This window comes from Erythrolamprus reginae, chromosome 3, assembly GCF_031021105.1.
Source record: "Erythrolamprus reginae isolate rEryReg1 chromosome 3, rEryReg1.hap1, whole genome shotgun sequence".
Lineage (NCBI taxonomy): Eukaryota > Metazoa > Chordata > Lepidosauria > Squamata > Dipsadidae > Erythrolamprus > Erythrolamprus reginae.
The window spans coordinates 207,263,799-207,275,659 of NC_091952.1; the positions used below are offsets into that span (position 1 = coordinate 207,263,799).

General features: G+C 38.0%; 1 protein-coding gene across 2 annotated transcripts in view; it reads left to right on the forward strand.

Annotated features, from left to right (window-relative positions):
• The window catches only part of ASXL3 (ASXL transcriptional regulator 3), a 124,081-nt gene extending 113,725 nt beyond the window's left edge, over positions 1 to 10,356 (forward strand). For both annotated transcript variants that reach the window (XM_070747706.1, XM_070747707.1), the window contains 4 exons: positions 743 to 839; positions 1,678 to 1,783; positions 3,622 to 5,539; positions 6,660 to 10,356. In XM_070747706.1, the coding sequence (XP_070603807.1) occupies positions 743 to 839; positions 1,678 to 1,783; positions 3,622 to 5,539; positions 6,660 to 10,268 (5,730 nt within the window). In that variant the 3' untranslated portion in view covers positions 10,269 to 10,356. The remainder of the gene's footprint in view (positions 1 to 742; positions 840 to 1,677; positions 1,784 to 3,621; positions 5,540 to 6,659) is intronic.
• The last annotated feature ends 1,505 nt before the right edge of the window (positions 10,357 to 11,861 follow it).

Genomic DNA, 11,861 nt, shown 5'->3' on the forward strand with positions numbered 1-11,861 from the left:
CTGTAGACTTACATTTTTAAAATGTAAGCCCTCAGCTACCAAGAAAAAGGTTGCCCACCTTCTTAATGTATATATTTTATCTCCATTGCAAGTCATCCATTACATTTCATTCTGTCTCATGTCATCATTAGAAACTTGTTGAAGGATGACTCACAGAATCCTAGCAGTATATTGTTTTATTAGCTTTGAATTATGTCCACTGCAGTTCTTTGAAATAATGCATTAGTTCACTTATTTCTTAACTTTGCATGAAGCTCGGACATACTGTTGGTCTAATAATTTCCTGCTATTTACTGAAATAACATAACCAAAAATGTACTCTTTTTGTAGAGATTAGAAATATTGGGTATCAATGTTTCCAATGTTGCGATTGTTTGTTCCATCTCAAAAATATTTCTTTGATTTGCTGTTAGATCATAAACAAAGATTGCATCATTATTTGAAAATTAGGCCCATTGAACAGAAGGGACTGAACCATTTCCACGTAAACATACATAGAATTCCAATATCATAATCAACAGAACATTATATCATAGGCACACTGATGTTGGATTAGGCCACTTGCATTTAATTTGATGACTATAATGAAAATGCTACCGTATTTAACATTAGCAAACTATTCCCTATGTTATTCCTACTTTCTATCCTTCCCCATTTTACATGATTGGAGCTCTCTTCTTATGTACTCTTAGTTGAAGCAATCTCTGACAGTGTCTTCTGCTACCATCGGCTTATTTTCTAGATGGGAAGTGATGGAGTTTTGCGCCTCAGTAGTTCCGCTCTAAATAATGAATTCTTTGCATATGCAGCACAAGGGTGGAAACAGCGATTGGCAGAAGGTAATTTTATACTTGTTACTAGATTTAACCAATAGTGCTTTTCCCTCCATAAAGAGATCCCATCCTATGTCACAGCCAGGAAAACGTTCATTTCAATACTTTTAATATTTTATTCTCACTCAACCCGATGTACCTTGCACAATTGTTGTGGGGAAAAATTGGGGACAGAGTGCTATAACACTGCCTTGAGCTCCCGGAGGAAAGGCGGGATACAAAATTTAAAAATGAAATTGATAATATGTAAAGTGGCAAGATTTCAAAATTATGTACACTAGATCATCTTCCAGTTGTGTTAAGCACATCTGTCTCATGCCTCACAACAGATGCCCATTGGGTGATTTCCCTTAAAATATGAACAAGCATTTTCATCAGTGTCAGCTTTGGAAACCTAAATGCATGTGACTAAATCCCACCAATACACTCCAGAAATACTTTTAAAAGCACCACAAGTGCCATTTTAGCATAGGTTTCTCTCAATTTTGGATTGAGCTTTGAAGTTTTGATTCAAATTTTAGATTGAATATTGAACCACTGTTTGCAATAGGGGAAAATTTCGACCGTCCAAGCCTCATGACAAGCTGCTGCTCAAAAATGGAGGCTTCTCAAGCAGCAGCTAGGAACTGCATGATGTTTAGGAAAGCAATGTTGATTGTGCTTCACTATGTCCAAAAAACCTTTGACACTTGTCTAAGTTTTGAAACCTTTAGAGCACGGTTTGCCAAACAACTTTAGCACAACATTTGTATAACAAGTCACCTGCAGAAATTCCTGGACTTCTCAAAACTCAGTTGCACCCGTAGATAAATTCTTTGGACCTTCCGTTTCTTGTATCTTTTAGGAGAATTTACACCTGAGATGCAGTTGCGCATCAGGCAAGAAATTGAAAAGGAAAAGAAAACAGAACCTTGGAAAGAGAAGTTCTTTGAAAGATTTTATGGAGAAAAGTAAGTGTTAAAGAGAAAAGAAATATCCTCAGATATGTAGTAATGTACATAGCTATTAACAGATACATTTGCCTTTCATGAAATCTAACTTTTAGTTTTAAAAATGCCTAATAAATTTACCAGTTATTTTAGTTCCTATTGGCATTGCTAAAGCTTCCTTGGATTTGTTTTTTTTCAATTTCTCAGCCTCCTATTTTAAACATTAAACATTAAACAGGGGACATGATAGCAGTTTACAGATACTTGAGGGGTTGCCACGGTGAGGAGGGGGTCTCTTTATTCCCCAGGGCACCAGAGGGCCGGACGAGGAACAATGGTTGGAAGCTGACCAAGGAGAGATTCAACCTGGAAATAAGGAAGAACTTCCTGACGGTCAGAGCGATCAACCAATGGAACTGCCTGCCAGGGGAGGTGGTGAACTCCCCAACTCTGGACACCTTCAAGAGGAGATTGGACTTCCATTTGGCTCGGGTGCTGTAGGGTTTCCTGCTCAGGCAGGGGGTTGGACTCGATGACCTAACGGTCCCTTTCAACTCTATTAATAAATAAATAAATAAAATAAAATAAATAAATAAAAGTAATCTGCAATTTCACCAAACCCTTTCCCAAATATATTAAACATTAAATTCAAATAGAGACAATATACAGACTGAATATGAATAGATAAAACCCATTCTTTTTTAACCTTCAGAAATAATAAAATTTCAGAAGGAATCAAAAGTAATAAATTTAGATAAATATAATCACAAAAATCATTTCAAAATTATTTTAGCACTTGTTTTTCCCTTGTAAAATCCTTTAATAGGGTATTGACTTGAGCAAATAAAAACAATATATGTGTGTGTGCTATATTGTATAGAAATACATATATTATATGCACAAGGAAGAATATTTCTGTTTGAAAAAAGTTTCAGAGTAACATGCTTGATTCTTTCATAAACATATATTAAGCTATTATATACACAGACATTCAATATTCAATGTTTAATCATTTAAGCAGATGAAATTATTTTCTAATCAGATAAAAAATAATTACATTAGACATATATGCCATATTCTCAAATTTATCTCAGGCAATCACATATATTAACAAATTGTATTCATATTAGTTTCTTTGTACAGGTAGCCCTCAACTTAAGACTGGTTGCCATGAGGTCACCTTTCTCTCATAACAAATCTAAATATTGCATATTATATCAGACAGTATAATTCCATATGTAAATGTTCAGAAAGAAATCCTGTTAAATTTGTTTCCAGAAAGAATTACCAAAACACATTAGCACTGCTACCAAGAAAATTAAATGTATGTAGCCATAAAGTAGAGCTTTACTCAAATAACACTTTATTTGTACATAATAGTAGAACACAAAAATAATCATACAGTATTAGTTGCGTTTAATTTTAAAATGAAATTCAAATTTCAATAAATCAATTTTGGGCCACATCTACTTTTTAAAAGTGAGGTTCTGGCATGTCATTGAAGGCCCCCTCAGACCTAAAAATATTGGGTACCATAAATGCTAAATTTATAGTGACAGAATACTGTAGTTAGATAAGACAAAAATACTTTTTATCAGTAGACTGAAATAATTATTTTTTTAAAAAAACCAGTGGAAGCTGTTAGAAATAACAAAATTTGAGGTAAACCCCCTTTCCTCTTTAGAGATTTATAATACCTTCATGATATTATTCAGGCATCACTGAGGTCGTATAGAAATTTGGTATGTTTGATTCCTTTAGAGATTATATGTTTATAGCATAGAATAAAACTCTATAGTTATTTTTCTGACATGTTTATTGAAATATGGTTATGTAATTTAACTGTGATCTCTGATTAGGTTGGGGATGTCAGTGGAAGAATCTAGGAAGCTTACATCAGTACAAAATAATGAAGATGATAATAAATCCCTCTCTGGTTCTTCGGATTTGCCTGGTCCTTCAAGAGAGCCTTCTTTTGATGATCATGAAGAAAAGAGCAACCAATCACCACTCTTGCCAGAGAGAGACTTCTGTGAGGCACATTGCACCATGGAACATGTTCCTTCCAAGGATCTAATGGCAGAAACAGAAGATATTTTGATTCCAGAAGAATCCATTATTCAAGAAGAGATTGCTGAGGAAGTTGAGACAAGTATTTGTGAATGTCAGGAAGAGAACCAAAAAGAACACATGAATTCAGAACAAACAGTAAGTCCAGTTGGTACAAATGAAGAAACAGATCCATTACCACTTACAGGGAATTCTGAATCCTGTGTCGTGATGAATGATGTATTAAGTCCATTATCTCATGTTGAATTCAAAGAAGAAGAAAGATTGGAGTATCCCCAAGAAGAAATGTCAGTCATAACCGATCAGATAGAAAGCAGTTTATCGCCTTCACAATCTGCTTCTTCCTCCAATTCTGTTAGTAATGTGGAAGAAAAAGATTTGGAATCCATAAAAGAGCTTAGTCCTCATGGAAAGTATTCCCCTGTCCTTAATGGTTCCTTATTCACTGGTGGAGGTGTTGCAGTACATATGGAATTGCAGAGTGACCCTGATGAGTTGTCCTCTGAAAATGCCTGTATTTCTGAAACATCTTTCTCTGCTGAAAGCCCAGAAGAACCATCTGCCAGTATTGCATCTCCTGGAGGTGACACCCAATCGACTTCAGAGGAACCTTCTACACCAGTGTCTCTTGAAACTGTGTGCTCATCAGACATGTCTTGCACTGAAAACACTGAAACTGATACTCAACAAAAATCTGTTGATGATAATTTGAATACATCTTTAATGTCGGAAATATCTCCACTGCCAGACTCACCTGTAACATCAGAAGCATCTCTGTTGTCAAATTTGCCCCTAACTTCAGAGGCATCACCACTTTCTAATTTACCTTTACCATCAGAAACCTCCCCAATGTCTGATTTGCCCTTGACATCTGAAACTTCTTCAGTGTCTTCTGTTCTTTTAGCTTCTGAAACATCTCATTCAAATAGTGTACTGTTACCTTCAGAAGCATCTCCACTTTCCAATTCACCAGTGAGTGAAAGATTTATTCAGCAAAGAAAATCGTTGTGTTTGTCTGAAGAATCCTTGTCACCTCTGAAAGAAGAAACCTGTAGCATTCCTAATGTTCCACAAGAAGATAATATTACATCCCAACAAAATTCACCTCAAGGTGTACCTGATGCTATGAAAGCTGACATGTCTGAATCTTCACTAGAGGAAGGATCCCAGTCCAGAAACCTTACTAATCAAACCTGTAGGTCACAAACTGAAATAGAGAACCGTTTCATTTCTTCTCTTGCAGAAAGCTCTTCTCCCGAAGTGATAAAAATGAGAAATCATGGTAGCCACCAACGATCTGAAAATAAAAGTGCAACCTCTCAACTGGAAGTATCTGTCTTAACAGAAGTGGCAGAATGCAAAAATATTGAACCTCTTCCATCTAAGTCTCATGATAAGTTATATACCTCAACATCCTCTTTAGAAATTAGCAGAAGTAAGTCTCACAAACTTCAAGGGACTATACAGAATAGATTTGAAAGTTCTTATTCTTCAAAATCAAGTGAAGTTGCCAAGTCACCTGAAGTAAGAAATGAAAGCAGGGACCTGGAGATTCCAAAGAGGAAAACAGCGGAACATCATAGTTTTGGAATCTGTAAAGAGAAGAGAGCTAGAATTGAAGATGATCAGGCACATCGTAATTCATCAACAAATTCTTCTGAAAGAGAGCCACCACCTAGAGAAGAGCCCAGAGTCCCACCCTTGAAGGTAAATTGAAATAGACCTTTAGAAACTTAGATATTACCTAGACTGTATTTTAGCTAAATCAAGAAACACTGGAAACTGTTTCCATAAGCAGTGTCCACAAATAACTGATAGCTCATAATTACTAATTTTTGCTTGAAAAATAATTTCATTGTTCCTTGTAGGGTGCCAATAAATAGATTTCCTTATAACATCCTCAGTTGACATGTCACCATTGCGAAATACTATATTTTACAAAAGTCATTTTCCACCCTCAGGAACACAGCATTAGAAATTGTCAATAGTTTCTACAAATGTTTATTTTGACATTGAACAACACATTAATGAAAAAGGAAAATTGTTCACTGTAACATTTGTAAAATCATAAACTGTGTCTTTCATGCCTCTGGTTCTTAAGATGCATTATATTATGCAATGAAAATAATGGAATCACTAACCATAAATGAAAGAAGTCATATGAGAGATAAAAGCATGCTATCCACTGGGCTTTGTGGAGTTTTATCAGTTACTTTAGATAGTCAGACATACAACATTTGTAGAAGAGGATGAATAATAAACATTGCATTATTGCTTTGCTTGTTCTATTTAGTTTTTGCATAGGCATAATTCCTTGTAACAGAGCTCCACAAGAGTGATGTTCATTCAGATACTACCAACAGTTGGATTAAGATAATTGAACTTTGATGTACTATAAGCATGATTAGAAAGAGCATGACTATGAAAAAATTAGAAATGTTTTTCTGGCTTCTAATTTTGCAAAACCTATAGAAAATTCAATGAAATCTTTTTTTCAAATACCCATATTCTGAATACAACACTAAAAATCAGAAAATACGATTGTGAAAAGCAATTTGTACCGAAAGAGGCATGCAGCATAAATAGAAGTGCTGGCAAATATTAAAGGTCCTTGAAAGTCAGCTCATTATTTCCTGACAGTGCAAATAGTATTTCCTCCAGTTCATAAAGCAATATATTAATGGGCGGGATTAATAATATATATAATGTTAAACATTTACTTGTGCTAAATACTTTTTTTCACCATCATATGGTAAAAATCTAAAGCTGCTCACCATAAATTATGATTTTCTTTTACGGTTTTAATATATTCTCTTTTCCCATTCAGATTCAACTCTCAAAAATTGGCCCACCCTTTATCATCAAGAGCCAGCCGGTTTCCAAACCAGAACCTAGGGCTACTCCAAGTACCTCCGTCAGCAGCGGGAGGAACACTGGGGCCAGAACTCTTGCAGATATCAAAGCAAGAGCCCAGCAAGCCAGAGCTCAGAGGGAAGCAGCAGCAGCTGCTGCAGTTGCTGCAGCTGCAAGCATTGTTTCTGGAGGGCTAGGGAGCCCTTGTGAAGGTGGGAAGACACGAACGTTGGCCCACATCAAGGAGCAAACAAAGGCCAAGTTGTTTGCAAAGCACCAAGCAAGAGCGCACTTGCTCCAGAGCAACAAGGAAAGCAAGTCTCAGCAGGCCTTGAAAGAAGCCCCATCAGTTGTGGAGATCTCTGTAGCTTCTGAAACAAAGATTGAAGGTTCTACTGGTGTAATTATAGTTAATCCTAACTGTCGGTCTCCTAGCAACAAATCTGTTCACCTTCGTGAAGCTACTGCTTTATTGCAGCACTCTCTTAATGCCACTTCCTTGCCAGAAACTAGCACTGATAACCCTGTTCAAAATTCTGATGAAAGCATAACTGTGCCTCATTTTTGTGAGAAAATGCTATCTTCTACCTCTCCAGAAAGTATTTCAGTCCTATATAAGAAAAACTCAGTTTCTGGTTCCGCGTGTGGCACTGCTAAGTCAGGAACAATTAAGGAACTTTCTTTTGCTGGTGCAGTTGATAAGCCCTCTGTTTTGATGTCTGTCGAAAGTACGGACACAAAAACTAGCAATATAACTATGCTGAAATCCATCCAAGGGGCTGACATGCCATGCGTTTCCATTGTGCCAAAATGTCATGAAAACTCCGGTCCTCCAGCCACAGCCAGCACTACCGTCTTGTCAGATTCCTTAGAGAAGAAAATATTACCAATGCCAAGTAGCAATGCAACTAGTGCAATTTCAAGTCATTATACCACTGTGCCAACTTCGTCTATTGTAAGTCATTTATCAGATCACTTGTCTGGCAGCTCTGTTTTGATTCCTCCAGGGGGATCTATAAGTAGATATCCTTCGGATAAGATATCCCTAACTGGGTGCAGTGACCCAAGGGCTTTGTCAAACAGCATCTCCGTTAGGGCAGCTTTACATGGAAATGAGGCACTTTCAGTAGGAGATTCCATTGGCAGGACTTCAATTTCTATATTTGCCAGCAACATGATGACTCTAAATTCTTATGAGAATTCCACCAAAATGAGTGCTGATGGCATCGAGAGGAATTCAGTGATGAAAAGCCGTTTAGATATGCCCGGTAAACCCTCAGCAGAGTATATACAGGCACCTGCCAATAGATCCATTCCTTGTAAAGTCATTGTTGATCACACAATGACAACAATGAATTCAAGCTTATCTCTTGCCATGGAAAGTACAGAAAGTTGTGTGGAAGCGCAAAACAGGCCAAGTAGGATTGAAACTGCTTTACAAAACATCACATGCCCACAAGTATCAGTCATAAGCAGGCCAGAGCTACTTAATAATGAAAATTTGGAGCCCAGCTCTGCTTTTAATAATGGCCCAACCAAGCAAGATGGCAAGCATTTACAAACAGCGTGTGCTGCTCTTCGAGAAGTGCCTTTTGGGCCTCCAGATAAACAGTTGGATGTTCCTCTTCCAACCCAAGGTTTCTCAGAACAGTTTCAAGATCCTTTAACTTTCAAGAGGGAAGCAGAAAGTATCTGTACCAACCGATATAATCCTAACAGCCGAATCTGTTGGAATGACAATGAGGTCATGAATACTGAGCAGTCTTTGGTCAGTCATCTTCACCCAAGTAAGCATAAGGAATATCCAGAAAATAACTCTTTAAAAAATGTGAAAACAGAGCCCTCAGGTTTGGTACATCTGCATGAGATGCATGCAAGAAATGTTGTGACAAGCATAAACTTGCCTGTTAAGTCAGAAAGAAACGAATCTGACAAGTGCTTTAGGATGGACACGGAAGATTTTGTAAGACCTGAAATGCCTGTGCAAACGGCAGAAATAGCCCCAAGTTCACAGCCAGCTCAGAGCTCTAAGAGATCTGTAACCGATTCCATGGAGCATTCTTTGGCACTGACAACAGAGACGTTGAAAAGAGTTACAAATGCTGGAACTTCAAGCTGCCGCTTGTCATCAGTAGAGGCCAATAATCCTCTAGTGACCCAGTTACTGCAAGGCAACTTGCCATTGGAAAAAGTATTGCCACAGCCCAGGTTGGGGGCCAAACTAGAAATCAGTCGACTTCCTTTGCCTTTGCAAGCTACCTCCAGGTGTAAAACAGTCACATCTGAGCGAAACACAGTCGAAAACCTTTCCAGCTCCCCAAATTCAGAAGGCAGAGATTTTACAGCCACAAATATACCCCCGCTACAAAGCCGCAAACGTGAAAATCATCCCAAAAAGAGAGTAGCCAGGACAGCTGGAGAAATTAAATGTGAGCCTGGGAAGCCTTTAGTGGACTCTGATATTAAAGTGACTCCTTGTATAATCACTTCTAGCATGAATCAACTTGGACACAGCCAGTTATTTAAACAGGAATGGCCAAGCAAGCACACCATTCAAAGCAGAATAGCTCACAGTCCGGAGATTAAGCAGCAGAAAAGGCCATTGCCCTCGTGTAGTTTCCAGAAGAACTTATTTAGTGTAGAGAAAAATGGCAGCTTCCATACCGAAACAAGTACCTCCCATCCACCGCATTTCTACCAAATGCCAACGGCTGCCCGAGGCCCTGTTACTACGGCCACTTTGATGCAGGGAACTTTAAAAGCCCCATCTGGCTGTAGTTCCTTTGCTTTCAGCAGGCACCTAGAGCAGAAGGCCCTGGCAGAGGCCAATATGTCTACGGCACCTCACCAGCTGAGACTGGCAACTGTTTTTTCCCCAAACGTTCAAATTAAGGAAAGTGATGACATCCCCAGTGCCTCGCAAACTCTGCAGAATAAATCATTAGTGCATCCCCCACCCCCTCCGCCCCCTCCCCCTCCCCATCCAGAAGCTCCATCTGATCACAAACAACCAGGAGTTACTATGGAAACCACCAAAAGACTTAGTTGGCCTCAGCCGGCAAATGTCTGTAGCAATATAAAATCAGAACCCATTTCTTTGGAGGAAGGCTTAAGCAGCAGCTGTGAGCTAGGCATGAAACAAGCTTCCTACGATCAGAATGAAGTCAAAGAACAGTTGAAAGCTTTTGCATTGAAAAATGCCGACTTCCCTTCCTATTTACTTTCAGAATCACAGAAGCCTTTTGCCCCATTAACTGCTCCAAAAATACAGGCGCAGCAGCAGCAGCGTGGAAATTACCCTACGATACACTTTGGTAGCACAAGTTTCAAAAGGGCGACCTCGGCCATTGAAAAATCCATTGGGATTTTAGGGAGTAGTACAACTACCACCACGAGCCTACCTATTCAAAATGCCCAAATCCCAGTTCACAAATTTGCCGATAGCAGCAGCGCAGATGAGTTGGAACTGAAATGTTCTTGCAGGCTGAAAGCCATGATAGTCTGCAAGGGCTGTGGCGCCTTCTGCCATGATGACTGCATAGGCCCTTCCAAACTGTGTGTCGCTTGTTTAGTTGTTCGATAGAATCCAAAGCACATTCCTTGTTAACACAGGAAAACAAAAGAGAAGGATAACTGGAATTCTGTAGGCCATATTGTATCTGGATTTTTTAAAAAAAACAAAAACAAATATTGCTAAGGATGCTTTGGAATGGAGTGATTTTGGCTTGCATGGCTCTCCCTGGTAATTCCCCTTTAAGAAGTGTCCAGCATTCTTACTGTCTTAAAATATAGCATTGTTCATGTCTTACTGCATAATTTTATTTTTACCATTTATAAGTATCTTCCCAGTGAAAAGAATGACAAATTGGTCATTGTCCATATTTCTGTGCATGAAAGAACAGATGAATGTGGCATAGTCGTAGCCCATCGGGTGGGGGGTGGGAGGATCAAAAAGAATGGAAGTCAGGCTCCCTTAGATCAGTGTTTCCCAACCTTGGCATCTTGAAGAGATCTGGACTTCAACTCCCAGAATTCCCCAGCCAGCGAATGCTGGCTGGGGAATTCTGGGAGTTGAAGTCCAGATCTCTTCAAGATGCCAAGGTTGGGAAACACTGCCTTAGAGGACCATCATTGCAATGGCTATTTGTCAGGTTTTGCACACCTAGAGCCAAAATTGCCTGCAGTGATTGACTTTGATCCATTGGCAACTAATGTGGGTAATTTGATCCCTTCTTAAGAAGCTGTTATATGAGAGTATAATTAAACATGGCAACAAGTTTTAACAAACTAGAATCGTCATGGCTTTAGAAGTTCAGGGGACGGGGAAATAAGTACAGCTATTATAATAGAATTTATTAATTCATTTATCTTCCTCAAGTTTCACTTATAATTTTGTCCTAAAATGAGATATTTAACATATATTCATGGTTTGCGCCATTTTATATCTTAATAAGGGTGCTTTGGAAAGTGATACCATTTTCAAAGCGATTCTTTGTTTCTGAAGATTTAAAAGAGCAAAGCAATTGTATGATTTATAGTCCTTTTAAATATGTTTACAACTTGGGATATTTTTTAATAACATTTATTTTAAAACATGTTTTTTTCTTTTAACACAGCTTACCCCACAAATATTGTATAGCCTTGTAGAGGAATGAAGAGATTTTAAAAGGATACTAAATCTTACTCTCAATATTGTATTTACTAGTAGTTTATGTTAGTTATATACAAAATATATAGCCACCAAACTATTTGGGAAGAACTGTAGGAATTGCTAAGTTCTTTTTATTGAAGAGAAGTATTGTAAAGGGTTAAAAATATGGAACTTAATAAGAGGCGGTGCATGGTTATCTTAAAAGTGAGGGAATGAACATAAAATGTAAAACGGAAGCAACTTGCATGCTATCACATGAATTTAATCACCAGAACTTAATAAATGTTAGAGGAAAATTTCCTTCTTACCCATACAGTAGAACCTTACTAACTTCATGCCTGGTAATCCATCCACAAAACAGATTTCCCCTGCCCCCCTTGTATTAAGACTTTTAATAGCAAAATGCTTCAAAATATGCAAATGGTTCTTTTGAAATGAACAATTGGACATTTATTTTGTATTCTCAAGTTTTAACACAATGAGGATTTTAAAAACAAGTGTAACATTAAAATATACTTTAGTGTG